This window comes from Lentinus tigrinus (genome assembly GCF_003813185.1).
Source record: "Lentinus tigrinus ALCF2SS1-7 unplaced genomic scaffold L226scaffold_8, whole genome shotgun sequence".
In the NCBI taxonomy this organism is placed as follows: domain Eukaryota; kingdom Fungi; phylum Basidiomycota; class Agaricomycetes; order Polyporales; family Polyporaceae; genus Lentinus; species Lentinus tigrinus.
The window spans coordinates 824936-841206 of NW_027137917.1; the positions used below are offsets into that span (position 1 = coordinate 824936).

The 16271-nt window shown below is 58.8% G+C and overlaps 6 protein-coding genes across 6 annotated transcripts; 5 read left to right on the top strand and 1 right to left on the bottom strand.

The window, feature by feature from the left end:
• The first annotated feature begins 116 nt into the window (after positions 1 to 116).
• L226DRAFT_533612 (uncharacterized protein) lies at positions 117 to 6324 on the top strand. The gene is made up of 8 exons (XM_067680501.1): positions 117 to 980; positions 1035 to 2812; positions 3171 to 3392; positions 3547 to 4513; positions 4579 to 4800; positions 4859 to 4996; positions 5060 to 5434; positions 5503 to 6324. Exons 1-8 carry the CDS (start codon positions 359 to 361, stop codon positions 5949 to 5951), a joined length of 4773 nt encoding a protein of 1590 aa, XP_067537091.1. The 5' UTR covers positions 117 to 358; the 3' UTR covers positions 5952 to 6324.
• A 136-nt stretch (positions 6325 to 6460) lies between these two features.
• L226DRAFT_533613 (uncharacterized protein) lies at positions 6461 to 7989 on the top strand. The gene is made up of 5 exons (XM_067680502.1): positions 6461 to 6653; positions 6795 to 6916; positions 7053 to 7152; positions 7367 to 7542; positions 7681 to 7989. Exons 1-5 carry the CDS (start codon positions 6605 to 6607, stop codon positions 7813 to 7815), a joined length of 582 nt encoding a protein of 193 aa, XP_067537092.1. The 5' UTR covers positions 6461 to 6604; the 3' UTR covers positions 7816 to 7989.
• On the bottom strand, positions 7718 to 8483 carry L226DRAFT_378810 (uncharacterized protein). Its single transcript, XM_067674371.1, has one exon. It carries the CDS (start codon positions 8450 to 8452, stop codon positions 7898 to 7900), a length of 555 nt encoding a protein of 184 aa, XP_067537093.1. The 5' UTR covers positions 8453 to 8483; the 3' UTR covers positions 7718 to 7897.
• A 1630-nt stretch (positions 8484 to 10113) lies between these two features.
• L226DRAFT_378998 (uncharacterized protein) lies at positions 10114 to 11084 on the top strand. The gene is made up of 3 exons (XM_067674373.1): positions 10114 to 10138; positions 10202 to 10427; positions 10490 to 11084. Exons 2-3 carry the CDS (start codon positions 10257 to 10259, stop codon positions 10952 to 10954), a joined length of 636 nt encoding a protein of 211 aa, XP_067537094.1. The 5' UTR covers positions 10114 to 10138; positions 10202 to 10256; the 3' UTR covers positions 10955 to 11084.
• A 3289-nt stretch (positions 11085 to 14373) lies between these two features.
• On the top strand, positions 14374 to 15384 carry L226DRAFT_460477 (uncharacterized protein; the record flags this gene model as incomplete). The annotated part of the gene is made up of 2 exons (XM_067675593.1): positions 14374 to 14427; positions 14482 to 15384. The coding sequence occupies 2 exons, from the start codon at positions 14374 to 14376 to the stop codon at positions 15382 to 15384; spliced, it is 957 nt and encodes a 318-aa protein (XP_067537095.1).
• A 241-nt stretch (positions 15385 to 15625) lies between these two features.
• L226DRAFT_378984 (uncharacterized protein) lies at positions 15626 to 16207 on the top strand. The gene has a single exon (XM_067674372.1). It carries the CDS (start codon positions 15867 to 15869, stop codon positions 16167 to 16169), a length of 303 nt encoding a protein of 100 aa, XP_067537096.1. The 5' UTR covers positions 15626 to 15866; the 3' UTR covers positions 16170 to 16207.
• The last annotated feature ends 64 nt before the right edge of the window (positions 16208 to 16271 follow it).

Sequence of the window (16271 nt, forward strand, 5' to 3'; positions counted from 1 at the left end):
GCTGGTGGCCAATGGGACACGGATGTGACAAACAGCTTGGACTCGTCGCCAGGAGCTCGAGTCGCTGCCACGCCCAACGCCCGGCGTCTACCCTCAATCAGCCTCAGCCCCGACCCCGACTCTGAGTCTCCGTCCTCCATCACCCATCCCTGCTCCCTCCCCGCTGTCGACGTCCTCTCATTCGAGCTAGTGGCTGGATACACCGTCGTTTTTACCTCCTCCTCCCCTCCCCGCCTACCGACTCCCATCACGCCTATATCCTCGCTCACTCTCCTTTCTCCATCCTGTTCAACTTTTTCTCGTCCATCTGCGCACCCACAGCACGCCGTCCGCCCTGACCGTCAGGTCGCCGTGACCCATGGCGACGCCTAATCCTCCCAAAATATACACCTCCTCGATCCCCAACGGCACCCCTGTCCGCGACCGTTCATACCGCTCCGACTACCCACCATCCGCCACCAACTCTCCCGCGACAATGCGTTCCAACGCCTCTTTCTCCAATGCCCCTCCCCCAAATCTGCTCATCCCTCCTGGTGTGAACCCAGCCGTCTCGAACAACCAGCTCTTGTCCATCGACGGCCTCCTCGCCGCGCATGCCGGCACTCCCAATCCGATGCTCGCCGCGCTCGAGTCCGCCGTGAACGAGCGCAACAACCTCTCCGCTCAGAATACCCAGCTGTGGAAGCTCATCGAGAAACAGAGGTCAGGTTACAATCACATCATGAAGGAACTCGAGCGTCTCCGTGGCGAACGCGACCTCTACCGCTCCCGCCTCCAGCACAGTGGTGAGAACACCGACGCGCTCCTGCGCGCCCACCGAGCCAAGGAGAAGGCTGAGGGCAAGGATACTTCGCTACGTTCCACTGCCTCCCATTCCCAGCTCAAGCCGAGCGAGAGCAACGCGTCCGCCAGTTCCGTCAAGGGCTCCCCATCCCTCGATCCCCGCGCGCACATGTTGCGCACACACTCAGACGAGTCTCGTAAGTGCATTCTGTCCTTCTTGCTCTGCCATGTCGGATTCACAATATGCCTAGCTGCTCGTGTGCCCCAGTTGTCTCCCTCACGCTCGTTTGACCCCACCCAATCCCCGAGCTCAAATGCCCGGATGACACCCGAACGGAAGGGTTCACAGGGAACCATCAGTGCGTCGCGGTCTGAGTCTCCGACGCAATCTCTCAGCTACTTGTCGACCTCGCAAGCGTCGTCATCTAGTCACACGCCCTCGCCGCTCTCTATCTCGAGTACTGAGCGGGATGTCGAGGCTACGCCGCGTAAGTCGCCGCCGCTGGCAATGAGCCCAACCGGGGAGTCGTTCTCGCAGCCATCCCTTCCAACTCCCGTCCCTGCCCGCTCAGACTCGCTTTCCGTATCTTCTACGCCTACGCCGTCGCCCTCGACAGCTACGCGATCGGCTAAGCCGACGTCTCCCAGTGAAAGTGCCGATCCTGTGTTGGGCGCTTGGCAGCCGCAGGGCCCTCCTCGTCCAGCTCCTCAGCCACCGCAACCTCAAGCGCAAGCACAGTCTCAGAGCGCGGTTGTCCTGACTCCGGCCACCCCGGAGAGGGAACCACGTCGCGGTGAAGCACCTGTCAATGCACCTAATCCCGAGGCTTCTCGTGCAACCAACGGTCTTACTCCGAATGGCCGTCCATCCTCTCCTTCGCGTCCTCCCCCGGTCAAACCGCCGGCACCCTCACAACCCGTGTCCATCACTCTGAACGGTGGTTCTACTCTCGCTGTTGGGCGGCAGAGCGCGTCTCGTGATTCTCAGATCTCCTTGCCCGAGGAGGCGAAACGGTACTATGCCACCATGGCATCTCCAGCTGTCAGCCCAGGCATGAAGTTCAATTTCCCCGCGGAACCACACTCGCCTATGAAGCAGGAGACTCACGCGGTCGATGGACACCCTCCGTCGCAGCCCGAGATGAACGGAGCCCGCATGAATGGTGCCGCCCCGACGGGCGTCGGCCTGGGACTGCCCACGAACGGGACGTTGACACCCGAGGGGCGGGGGCGGCCTAACGGACGTGTGCCAGGCGAGCGAGCAGGATCTGTCACGACCGAGGAAGGCGCCGAATTTCTCGATTTGGAAGACGAGGACAGCGCATACGAGACAGGCGCCAGCAGCGCACCATACGCCTCTTACGAAGACACTCCGCCGAGGGGCTCAGAAGACTCCTTCTCCGCAGACCGTCGTCGAGACAAGACGAAGAGCACGCGCCCTGCTGTGCCTGCAGTCGAGGACTTCCCCCTTCCCCCGGGGACGAGCATGGCCCCAGCACAGGCGCAGCAGTACCCCCGCGAGACCCCGCCTCCCGCCGTGCAGGCGCAGATGGGAACACCCTCCCGCCAGGGCAGTCTCGCCGACAGCGGCCGCGACAGCCGTCCTTCCATGTCTACGTCTGATTCTCACGCATACCAGGCACCATCGCTCTCGTCGTCGCAGACTGCGGGGAAGGACCAGCAGCCTCCGCCCTCGCCTTTCCCCCTCCCGATACCAGCCAACCCGCCCCAGATGAAGTTCCGCGCCCTCCCATTGCTCGCCGAGGACCTTCCCTATACGGAAATCCTTGTTGCCAATTCCTTTATCCGGCCCAACGACCGCGGAAAGGAGGTGCTCTCGTTCGTCATCACCGTTGACCCAGGTCGGGGCAAGGAGTCCTGGAAGGTCGAGAAGCACTATAGCGATGTCTTGTCGCTGGACGGTCGGGTGCGCAATGTAGTGGGAAGGTCGGCAGCGAAGAAGCTTGCGACTCTGCCAGAAGGACGTCTCTGGCGTGATCATGCACCTGCGAAGGTCGACCAACGGAAGGTACGTCGGTGGCTCTAGTCGTCTTCGTTCTTTTGCACACCCTCGACGTTGTTTCGTCACATCGTTATCACATTTTGGACCGCTGACCGCTGAGGCCCCCTCCATTCTCAATCTTCCGCGCTTTTGTCTGTGGCTCGGAGGCAGTTGGCCACAAGCCACTTTTCCCGCAGCCCGAATTGCTTCTGGCAAGAGGCTAGGCATCTGATGCAACAGCTGTTCACTCACCTCGGTGCCTCTTTTCCTCTTCGATTTTCTTTTCGAATTTCTGAACGCTCTCCGCTCTGTCTCCGTTCCCACTCTCCCTATCATGTCCTCGGCGCTATGAGAAGCTCTGAGCTAATGCTAACGATTCTTCTAGGCTGCCCTCGAGGCGTACCTCAGGTCGCTGATCTCTCTTCCGGTGAAGAACAAGGACGAGATCATTGCGTTCTTTACCTCGGATATCGTCCGAGAGACGCAGAAGCCGGTATCCCAAGCGGGGTACAAGGAAGGCTACCTCACCAAACGCGGGAAGAACTTCGGCGGATGGAAGTCGCGATACTTCGTTCTGCAGGGTCCCTCTCTGGAATACTACGAAAGTGTGAGTAGTTCCGTCTCCGATTCTCCATTCCGACAGCGGCACCTGTTACACCCGCTGTGGCACATGCGTATCGTACATCCGATCGCAGAAAGTGCCGCTGTTTGCCATGTATGATTCCGCTTACTGACCGACCAATTTGTCATGCGTGTCACAGCGAGGAGGCACGCATTTAGGCTCCATAGTGATCACCGGGGCCCAGATCGGGAGGCAGCAGCGGACAGCAGAGAAGCGCGATGTCGACGAGGACAACGAGTACCGACACGCCTTCCTGATTATCGAGCCGAGACGGGGTCCAAGCGGGTCCAGCGCGCGGCATGTTCTCTGTGCGGAGAGCGACGAGGATCGCGATGCGTGGGTTGAGGAACTGGTGCGCTACGTGAGTGGTACGTATAACGAGGACCAGGTCACAATGGCACCGAGCAACGGTCCCAGTCCGGTCAGCGCCGTCCAGCAGCAGTCTGCCAGGGAACCGCGGTCAAGCACAAGCTCCAATCCGCCCACGGATCTGCAGGGCACACCGGTGCGCCGCACGACGAAGGACATATTGATTGCGAAGGGTCCAGCCGTCCCCATCTCTCAGCTCGCACAGGATGGCAGCAATGCGAAGCTCTTCAGTGCCCCGCAGTACCCTGAAGATGCATCGATCTCCAGTAGTCCTGCCAAGTCGTCCATCGCGCCTTCGTTATTTGAGGCAGATGCTCCTATCTCGACGTCGCTGCCAACGTCGTCACCGCTCGTCGAGGAGCCCGAGGCTGTGCCCGCCCTCAGCCAGCGTGCCAACTCTGAACTCGGTCACTACCCTGACCTCGACCAGCGCGCTGCGGCGGCGCGATCGCCCGAGCAGAAACGCCAGCAGAAGTTGAAGCGCATGTCCATGAAGCCACCCTCGATCCCTGAGCGGTCGCCCTCGCCGGAGAAGGATCCCAACACGCCACGGGTGGATACGCACGGCAAGGTCAAGATCTCTGGTCCCATGAATGGCATACCCATTCCTGCCGGCTACAAGTTCGGTGCGAGAGAGCCGCCACCGCCAGAGCAGCCGCCGCCCATGCCCACCAGCGACCGCCGGGAAAAGACCAAGTCCCGCACGTTCAAGAGCTGGGGCTTTGGCAAGACGCATGGTATGTCATCGTTTGTTCTTACCGGATGTGGACCATGCATTGAAGTTAATAATGCCCTACAATAGACAAGCCCGCGGCCGCAGCGATGCCGGCCTATATCCCAAGGGCGGTGTTTGGTGTCAGCCTAGAGGAGTCGCTGGATGTTGCGCAGATTGCCAGCTTGCCTTCGATCGTCTTCAGATGTATACAGTACCTCGAGGCGAAGAAGGCGGAGCAAGAAGAGGGTATCTACCGGTTGAGCGGTAGCTCGGCTGTGATCAAGAGCCTCAAGGACCGCTTCAACGCAGGTGCGGTCTGCGTGTGTCTGTCACGTAGTATGTTTGACATTGACTGTCGTATCCGCAGAGGGCGATGTGGACCTCCTCGCATCAGACGAATACTGGGATCCGCACGCCATTGCTGGACTGCTTAAGACATTCCTCCGGGAACTGCCCGCAAGCATCCTGACGCGCGATCTGCACCTGCGCTTCCTCTCTGTCATCGGTATGGCCCCTTCTCCGCTCTGTATGTCAAGACGCCACACGACTGACGCCAACGCCGTTCCAGACTTCGTCGATCCCCAAGAAAGGATCAGGGAACTCTCCCACCTCATATCGTCGCTCCCTCTGGCCAACTACAGCCTCCTGCGTGCACTCACCGCACATCTGATCCTGATCGTTCAGAATGCAAACATCAACAAGATGACAATGCGCAACGTGGGGATTGTTTTCAGCCCGACGCTCGGCATCCCTGCTGGCGTCTTCAGCTTGATGCTGGGAGAGTTCAAGCGCGTTTTCAACGTTGACGGGACCCTGGAAGAGCCTGCGGCACCCACCGATAGCGAAGAAGCTCAAAGTCAGACTGCTGCACGCCGGAACAGCCAGCACTATTCCGAGGCTGCGGCTGACCAGATGCTGGGCCTGGCTGGCAGGGCGCTGCCAGGTACGTATCACGCTCTATTGTGAGCTCCGCGCCTCCTTACATCCGGATTGACATCATCTGCGTTCTAGTGCAACGAGAAGAGAGCCCCTCGGACGATGGCGAAGACGATGTGGTCGAAGAGAGCGGAACGGAAGCTACGACGGAGAACGATGCGGAGTCGATCGTGGAATCCTCGGCGGCTTCCAGCTCAACACATGCTCCGCAGGTCATCTTCATCGACCACGCAGAGGCACCTGAGGCAGGACAGGCTCAGGGCCAGTCAAACTCCCGTTCACGGGCAGCGCAGCTGGCCGCGACGCGCGGACTGAGCGTTGCTACTGACAAGGCTAGCCGCAGACATAGTCGGATGATGGGACTTCCCGCGTCTCCTCGTCCACCCCAGCAACCCATGCCGTCGCAACCCCAGCAAGCATCTTCTCATGGTGCTGAGTCCAGTCCACACGCATACGAGGTGCATCAGCAGATCCCGCACTCGCCGTCGGTGTCGCATTCGCACTCCCCGCATCGACCGACATAGTCCCGACGAACTCCACGGCGTCCACCGTCATGACCTCTGATATATGCACATGAGACGACAGGGAACGACGTCGAGACGCGATGACGATCGCCCATATTTGGTGTGCATATGCAGATAGTGTATCATGACACTGCGTATGGCGTATGGTGTATGGCACGTATGGCACGGACTAGTAGTACTAGCACGCGTATGGTTTGGTCTGGTTTGTTTTGTTTGTGCGGCGGGGAGGATGGTCCCGGTCGTGACAGTGATGGTGCTTTTTTCCACATTTATGGATACTCTAGTATACAGCAGCATGTCAATGATACCCTTCGCGCGTTGTATATCCCATTTTGCTGATTGTAAATTATCTGTCCGCTTTGCGAGCCCCGTCGAGTCTTCTCGCATCTCGTTGTCAACGTTCTCGCTCTACTTACTTGTCCATCGTCTGCACCAATGGGGTTTGCTCCGCGCCACAAAGATATCGCGAATGTGGTGGCGGCCCTGGTCCCTGGACGAGTGATGCGTCGGCTGTCTTATCGCGCCCCCGACGCGTCGACGCGAGGCGCCCATCATGTTTGCTCGGAGCGCGTCTTGGCGCGCCAGCACCGCGCCCCAGGCTGCGAGCTCTCTTCCTCCACCCCACACACGACGTCCCACCCGGCTACGCAACCATGGGCTACCGACAGGGCGCCGTCCTCGTCTCTGTTTCCTTCTTTCTCGGTGAGCCGTCTTCCGCCGCTTTCGTGTCCATCAACCGACTGCTCACGCGAACCACTCACACGTCTGCACCTACACTACGGGTCATTCACATACTTGTCCTCTTTCGCTGGGTCTCGCCATGACCTCCTCACGACAACTCAGGGGTGCTGCTCATCTGCCTGAATGTGGATTATAGGATATTATTCACCCCGCTGACGGACAGCGTCGTCCGCGATGGATACGAGTTCTATACCACGTTCTACAACGCCCCACCCGCTATCAAGGCGAGTCTCACTTTCTTGGGATACTTCGCGTATGGAGGTACTGACCATGTTGCGTCGCAAATTGTGAACCCCTGTCCATCTCGATTGCGCTTCGCCGCCGTCTCATGCACCCGACCCACCGCATTCGGACGCGCAGGCTCTCCTACACGCGGTTGTATTGCTAGGACTCGTCGGCCTCTTGGGCAAGATGCACAAATGGGATGATAGTGCCATATTTTTCGACGGCTCTTCTCTAGGTGCGTCTCTCCCAATTATTGAAGTGTTGCGAGCTCCTTGTCGCCATTGCTGTCCTCCCCTTTGGATCTGTGTCCTTCTCCCGTACCGCTGGTACAACCCCATTTCCCGCGTACACGAGTGTGTACGTGCCGTCCCTTCGAGCTCCCATCTTTTCCTCTCGATTGTACCGCTATCCCGGATACTGACATGACATGAAATTCTCTCCCGCAACAGCGGCGTACATCTTCGCCCTCGCGGTATACATGACTGTCGGGATCCCGGCGTGCCGCACAGTCGCAGACCCCGTTCCGGATGTCGATACCGAGAGAGACCGGGTCGAGGCGTTGCGCATCCTGTCCGCGGGAAACACCATAATCATCCTCCTTTTGGGCGGCGTCCTTGCGCTTCAGGTACGTACTGCCCTGCCGCGCGCAGCTTCGTCCAGGACACAGTCACTGATTCCCGCCGCTTACATGCCCCTCCCGCGTCCTCGACTCAATTGATGGTGATAACTCAATTGTCTCCCGCTTCCATGGTGCCCATGACAGGCGGGCGAACAATGGTCACGCCGATTGGAGGCGAAAATGCTCGCGGAGGCGGCGGCTGCAGAGGCCGCAGCGAAGCAAAAGGCGGCGCCAGAAAAGAAGGCGTCGGCGACGGCGGAGAGCAAGAAGGACAAGTGATGAGAATATGAACCGAGAACTCTCTTGTTGCAAGTGTCGCCCTCTGTAACGCTAACGTTTCCCTTGGATAATGACGACGATTCTACTGGTTTGTGTCCCCGGTGCCTGCCTGCCGCTTGACGTTACAGAGGCACACAGTTTCGAGTACGATCAGAGAATCAAAGAAGGGTCGGCATATGAGATAGCATGATGTGAGTGCGCTCCTGCAGTGTGTCAAGTATGATGAAAGGCGGTCGGTAAACTTGTGCATGCGGGAAGCAGCCGTCGCCCATCTGAGAGATTCCAAGACGAATGTTCGTGAAGAAAAGATGGATGAAGAATACTGCGAGCTCCCCTGAAGCAGACAGCGGAAATACTGACCATCAGAGAATAGGGCAGATCTCCCAGAGGAAGAAGGCATACAGGGTCTAGAGTGGGGGAGAACGTCGTCGTATATGGCGCGAGAGCACCCTGGGACCAGAGAACCTATATGCTGCAAGCCGTACGAAGGTGCCAGTTTCTTGGTCGTCCACCGGTGCTTCCCGTCGCTCAGGCCACTGATTAATGACGGACACGTACGCACGCCGCCGCCGACAGTGTCACTGTTCACCTTGCGAGGGTGCGACGTGTGCAAATGTTGACGGGGAGCACGTCGCATAGGATGTGTGACATGGGAGCTAAAGAAGACCATATACAATTGTTCATAATATTGTTGTTATGGCCATATTCTCAGCAGCCAGGGACCTGTGAATGGCGTTGCAGATTTATAGCGCACGTTGTTCTTATGAGAAAGGCTTATCTGCGGGATGGGGGCACTGCGCAGCGAAGTCAGAATCAGGCCACTGGGCCACAGTTGTGTATGTTGGGGCCTCGTCGCATCTGCTGCTTGCCAGATGCGACCGAGGGATCATCGAGTGCGCATGTGGCCGGTACGGCTGATATATCGCCGCGAAGGGCGCGGGCGACCGAGTGCAGCCTCCGCCAGGAGGGGATTCTGTCGCGCTGAGTTGCAGAAGGAGGCCGCTGCAGACTCCGCTCGCGAATCAAGAGGGTGGACACGTCAAGATGGGTTCTCTGGGGCTCTGTGGGAGGGTTTCACTGTCGGCGGATTTACGTGGAGGATGGGTAGGATTCAATCTGAAATGCCTGCGGAAGCATGTGCGCGCCCATGCGCTGGCAGGCCCAGAGCCCTTGTCAGCGACGCTGGCGACCGCTTCCCGCGAAGGTGTTGCGCTCAGTCTCCTTGCCGGCGGTATTTCCAAGTCATGCCCGTCGTCCCAATATGGCATCTTGAGTCTTCGTGGCGTCGCTAGCCGCTTTCGACGTTGACAATGACTCTTATCCTCTGCAACGCTGATATCCCGGCTACATACTCATCTTCCCTGGAGAGTCTCTGGCCTCTTGTTCAACAGAAATGGCAAAGCCGTCCCCGCGACCCTGCATTATGACGCGTACAACACGAGCCCATAGTGGGACAAGACCAATCGGGTCCGCGATCTCCCATTGTTCGTCCCGCATGGTTATGTTAACCTCACCTCTGCGCCATTTTTCTCCTGACTCTACCACACGCGTCGGGTGCCATGCCAAATCGTCCCATAGATCCGGAGCTGCTCATACTGTATCTGCGGTGATGCACATCATGCAGATGCATCCTTAGCCGAGCCCCTTTTCTTGATCGCTCCCTCTGGTATACTCAAAGTCTCCGCTCTCTCGCTACCTCGACATCAGACAAGTGACGTCGAGTGTCCCACCGTCTGCTCGACAATCTATCTCTGTCAGTACCGTATGTTCGACTGTTCGTACTCTGCTCACATGCCATGTTCAAGCATAATGGGCACATGCACTTTCGCGCGCCCTCATGCATGCACTAGGCCGTCTCCGTTCCTCCGCGGCTCACACACGCGCCGCCCCGACGGTCGTCACACATATCCACTTCTAGCTTCCATACCGATCGAACGGCCGACAAGCCCTTCACGGCAAGTATGACTCTCTTCGATTCGGCGAGCGCCACCCCAAATATCCGAGCGTCCGATTAATGTCCCCGACTAGACATCCTTTCATAGCGGTTCATTGCCGCAGTCGGTGCTTTTTTCCGCCATCAGGTATGTGGCCCTGCACTGCACGCTGGACCGAATGCGCCCAGACATGTGCATTGAGGATTCGAAGCTGATGTTGCCATGAACCTACTTCCCAGTTACCCAGCGACCGCGTAGTCGTCACACCGTTCTGCCCTACTGAGTTTCGGAGAACCCTTCCCTTCTCAAGATTCCATCCTAGGCTTGCCCGTTGGGCCCCATTGCAGACGCCAGGAGAATACAACCTACGAGTCGAACGACCCGGCAGCGTTAGTCTGAAGTCATGGACGCTGGCTGGCTGAGAGATCCTTCTAATAAAACGCATCTGGCAGACAGGTTCTGTGAGATCCCAGGCAGGCGGTCTCCATCTTCGCACTTCACGCTTCCATGCTTCCATCCGCCAGCAATGTACGGTTCGTATGGGCGCGCGCTGCCAGCTCTCTTCTGACGAGCGCCGCCCTGCGGTCATCACGATCTGCCGGCGTCCAGAAATTTTCTCAAGTCGGCATCACATCCACCTCCGCCGCCGCATCTCTGATACGGGCGTGTTCGTGTGCGGTGCGTACCGATTGCATATTGGCGTTCTAGTCCTGACTCGTTCTGCATCTGTCTCCTCGTAGGAAGTCTGCCTGCCTATTGCACGCAGCGCCCCAACGACCCTGCCGTATGCGGTGGCGGTGACAGGCGACTCGAAGCGCGCATGTACATGGAACACGCATGCATGTCAGACGTGTGTTATGAACCACCGGGTGCGGCGCAGTTCGAACAATCAAATACGCCTATCATGCCAGTATCATCCAAGTACAATGTCTATCCTGGCTGTCACCCTCGGCCTGCGCCGCACCTATGTGAAGCAACAATGCGCAGACTCGCAACTCCCCAATTCCCCCGTGTGGACTGTGGGTCACCCCCCGCAGACTTCCGCGTGGAGGGCTCTTCTGTGCGCCGTAATCACGTCTGATGCACCTTCCACGCCCGCATTCAGCCCATCAGCATCTAAATACAAGCCACTACGGTGCGCCCCTCTCATGTTGCTCACACATGCTCATTTGAGAGAGACGCGCAATCGTCGCGAAGCTGCTTAGAGCGCCTCTAGATTCCTCGAACTCAAGTCGATCTATCCTCTACGGAGACTGCCATCGACGCCCCACCTGGATCGGTGGCAAAGGGCCAAGTACGACCGCGTCCGCCCGCTCTTCCGCCCTCGCTCGGTTCCTATTGGTGCACCTCCCCAGCTTCGGCGCAAATGGCCGCCCGTGATATGGTTGTACCAGTGCAAGAACCGGCGGAGCAGTGGACCTAGGCCGTGGTGCAAAGCTTGCACTCTATTTCGTGGAAGTCCTGAATGCTCGTCGCGTCTACAGCCCGCACAAGATGCGAGGCCTTGCGCCACGCCCACCAGATCACGGCCTTGGCTCAGTATGTGTACCGCGCAAGCACGTTCACGGCAGACCATCGGCGCCCACGTTCCCGCTACAGTTTTCAGTCCTGCGCAGCCTCAGATCCAGGGTGCCCATCCACATCTCGAAGGGCCCTCCGGATACAAATTTGCACTTCTCGGGCGGCTGCTGGCCGAACACGGTGCGGCGTAGTCGCCAAGAACCGTGACTGTGGCCATGCCCAGCATGGGTGTTCCATCGTGTCGTCAGAACCCTCAAACACAATGTTCGCTTCCGCTATCGGGACTGTCACACCAGCCTTTCCGCTCGTGGGGCACAAGAGAGGTGAGTGGGCACGCTTCGTGTTCGGTAGTTCGTCCGTTGCCCTTCTCGTGCTTTCTTATTCGCTGACCAGGGTGTCGGCGGGCCCCGTTTTTCCCGCTCCTCAGCTCCCTGGCCACCCACACAGCAGGCGGGAGTGTTCAACTGGCCACAGAAGGCAGGGGAAGCAGATCAGCAGGGGCAAGCCGGCTTAAGAATGCGCCATACTCCAGATCACTGGCCCACTCCCAGAGCGATACGGAAGCAGCGAGTTCGCGACGTCGGCCCCACCGACGTAGTGCTAGCACGGTACGTCAGTCGCGCTTGTCTAGAGAGCGAAATGGGGACGCTGTGCGCCGACACAATGGAGGCACACGAATAAACCTTGTCTTCACATGGGCCGCATGGTATGGGGGTACCCCAATCACGTTCACGCCTTCCAGAGGCTAGTGGGAGGCATGTAGTGTGACCGTGGGGTCGGACGTCAAACACGTTCTTGCGGGACACCGTGTGCGTGTGCGCATCCGCGTGCAGACAAACGGCCACGGCTCGGCATTCCAGATGCTTCCGCCGAGTGCATCTCAGCCGTCACGGTGCCCATGCATACGTATCTCCCTTCTTCTGTTCTGTGTGTGCGCACGGTGCTTGTAAGGCGCAGCGGTGTGCCATCGCTGTGATACAGAACGCACAGAACACGCCCACCTCGGTGTTCAAGGTTTCAGTTCGCATTGATATGCCGCGACGAGCTGATGGCAACGACAAGTGCCGCGCAATGGGGGCAACGCCTATTCAAGGCGACACGTCGGGCGGATATACGTCGCGCAAAACGGCGCCTTCTCGCGGGTTCCGCCATCGTCGAAGTGGCTGGCCCTGGGAGAAGGGTTATATTTGCGTGGCAGCAGCGACCGTCGCGCTGTCGCCCGCCACTCGGATGAACGTTGCGCACATGCGTCTCACAGGAGCTGCCATCCTCCTCGTTCTCCCGACGTGCGGAGGTGTCGAGCCACGGAATAGCACACGGAGCCACAGAGAGGGACGGGAAGCGACCAGTGGAGGTACGCGAGGAAGGAAGTCAGGAAGACGGAAGACGCTATCGTAAGCTAAGCTTTCCTGACAAGCTCGATGTGGCAGGGGGGAATCAGGGGGGGCTTGAGTGGGGGATGTTAGTTCCGACGGCGCGATCGCAGGAGGAGGTCTTCATCTGGAGGGTCGGCATATCGCATATCGCGGCAAAGCATAGAGTTGCGCGCCCTGCGGGAGTAAGAAGTCAAGGCTTCTCCCTTCACCTGAGGCTCCCCCACGCCCATCTTGGTCGCCGATAGCGTCCCGTGCCCGGGGCAAGGGTGCCATCTGCTTGCAGGTCGGTTCGCGTTCACACGGAGTGTTGTGCAATGCGTGAGCTGCCAGTGAGCCATTCAGTTCGCGCACGGGTCTGCCCTCGTCCCAACAGCTTCGATAGAAGACAACGCGATAACCCGTCACTGGGCTGGGAAAGTGGCGGAAAATTTTGAATTAACGTTGGAGATCCAGGGAGAGGCCGTACATGGATATCGCTGTCATAGTTGGAACGTTCCTCGAGTCAGATAGGTGCTGTACGTGGCACATGCACGCCGACGCTAGTGGAGGAGAGCGGTGAGGCGAAGTGGACCGAGGAGGGACGGTGCACAGCAAAGGGTCTGCGGTACGTTACGCGATGTCGCGAAGTGATAGCGTACGTATACCTGACGATGGCCAGAGTGCCGGCTATAAGTGTACTGTGTATGGCGCGGGCGCTGGACCATATTAGGAGTGGACGAGGGTGGAGAGCGGGTAGGAAATTGTTGCGAGTGTGTTGATGTGAATCTGACGGGCTCTGTGTGCACTCGAGGCTGGCCCGGCGGTCGCTATGCCTATGGTGGGACGGCTTGTCGAGAAATCAGACTGTGGCCTGGGCTGTGCGGGCGAGAGTGCGAAGGACAGATGGGCTCGGTGGGCCTGGGCCCCGCGAAATGTAGGGGAGAGCGAGGACGGGCGTCGGACGATAGGATACGTGCCATAAAGGGACCGACAGACTTGCCAGCCTCGGACAGTGAGTCGGTGTGTGAACCGCGCGGCAAAGTGGCCAGGACGGGCAACAGGCGGGGTCCGGCGGCACATCTGGCGGGCGACTCGCGTATCGGGGGCATCGGTGATCAATTGGGGACCTTATTGTACACCGTATCGAGGAGAGGGTGACTCGATTGTTGCACGAATCGAGCACACAACCACTCGCAACGAGCTGTGCGAGGACGGTGAGGCGACGCGAAGCGGCAGGGTTGGCGGCGGGCAATCAGTGGACGCTAGTCTACTGGTACGCTAGTGCAGCGTATAATAGTATTCACGAACGACACGCATTGCGGCTTGGGGCGACATTCGCTACGAACGAGACACTCCCGCGCGGGGTCTGCGCACTGAGAGAGAAGGAAGATCGGAGAGAGAGAGTGGAGGAGGAGGGGATAGCGCGGCGGAGTGAGAGAGGCGAGGATCAGCTGTCAATGCACCTCAGGGACCAACCCCGTCCAAATGCGGACGATCTCTGTGACTTCCTGTGACCATCTGTGACCAGGGTTTGCACGCATTCCAGAACGGGACTAGTCCCAGAAACGCGAAAATAATTAAATGCGGGATCTGGGCAGGCGATCTGGGGCCCGAGGGAGCGGGTCGTGTGTGCTCGTCCAGGCTGCTTATAATCATCCCACTGCGCCCCTTCCTCTCCCGACTCTCCCCCAGCCCTCTCCCGCCAACAACATCCACCCCGACCCCGTCCACGCCCGCCTACTCCCACCATGGACGCCGTCGACTTGAACTGGTGCTTGGCCTGTGGCCGCCGCATCGAGCTGGTACGCGCCTTCCCCACATCCCGCGACCGATCATCCCGTAACCTTGTCCCTCAGGACGTCTGCACTCCATACTGCTCCCAGGGCTGCCTCAACTCTGACAAGCCCTCCACATCTGCACATAAATCATACACTCCCCTCTCCTCGTTCGTCGCGGCAGAGCCAGAGTCTGTCTTCGACGACGACGACGACGACGAAGACTCCTGCCTCGATCAGTGTCCCCTCGACGCCCACCCCGCGTCCCCTTCTCGCAACACTTGGATCGGCCGTGGAGATGCTGGAATTCGCGCATGGGCCTCATCCATCCCACGAGGTGCGTCTCCCGAATTCGAGGAGACCCCTTCCGGCACTCTCAAGCCCAAGCTCCTCCTCCAACCCCGAGACGTGAAGCCCTCCCTCTACATGTCCCGCGCGCAACCTGCTCCTCCAGAGCCTTCGCGGCCCATCCTCACTCCCCAGCAGTCCCTCCCCTCTCTCTCCCGGGACTCGTCATCCATCCCCTCGACGAGCATGGTTTCTCTCACCACTGGCGCGTCCTCCTTTTCTGTCGTCACGCCTGCAACCCGCTCCGAAGTCGGTTCGCTCCGCGACGCACCTGCCCCCCGCTCTTCCAACAATAACAACAACAACTTTCTCGGTGGCCTTAAGGCGCACCTCCGACTTTGGACTACGTCTGCGTATCCTCAAAAGGAGGTTCCTCGGTCAAGCACCGTAACCCGCAAGGACACGGTCCGCATCGTCGAGGACTCCGACGTCGAGTCGATGGCGGCACCCAGGACGCGCCGGCCAGTCTCACCTCCAGCCTTCTTCGCTATGCCGGAGCAGTACCCCACGAAGCGGAAGGAGCAAGGAGCGCGTACAGCGGCGAAGGAAAATGCCTACCCTGCGACGGCGCGGGCAGCGGATGACCATCCCGCGTACCGAACGCGCGGCCGCAAGGTCTCCCGCATTGCTTCATGACAGCCTCCTGCACTCGCCTTCACATCACGTCTCGCCTACCCTTTTTAGACGACGCCCGCCTGCCGTGCGTCCTGTACAGTATTTATCACACATCCACTCGCCGCTCCTCTCGCTCTGTTTTCTTCCGCTCTCGCCACTGGGATTGGCAAAGTACAACCCAATCCCCCCCCCGCCGGCGCCGCTTCTAGCGGCAACTGCACCGAGGTCCTCCCCCTCCATTCATCGCGTATACATCTTGCTCGCCGGCACGGACCTCCAAAAGATGACGCCTGCCTCATTTTCCATCGCATACGGACTTGCACATAGCGCATCATCACCATTCTCTAGCGTCTTCTGATTGACCTTCCACTGCACGCACCTCACACGTTGTCTCAACGCTCCCTCCCTCCCCACCTCGCATCGATCATACCACCCCTCGTTCACATACATCTCCACTGCATGTTTTTCATCCTGCTCATTTCTGCTCTCCTTATCTCGCGCACATGCATCCCCGTGCTCACCCGACTACGCAAAATTGGTGCCTTTCCGTAGCCTTCTGCTTCCACATCATGCTTGACTCGGCCGCGTGCGTTCGATGTAGTTTGCCCCCTGCTTGTCTTATGACGCATCATACCTCTTCGATTATCATCGCCTTCTTGCTCTCTGTCTCTCGCGCATATCCTCTCACGCAATCGCATATCCCCATATCATCATCATATCCCATATCTCGCATATTCCCCCACCCAACTCTCTTGCGGATGTACGCTAGTACTACATGTAACACAGTAAACCATAGATGCGACTAAATGCATAGATTGACCATGAATACCCCAGAACCAAAGAGACTGCCAAGTGTGAACATGAACAACTAGTGCGAACTAGACCGATCTACACGTCCTCCCGCTTCC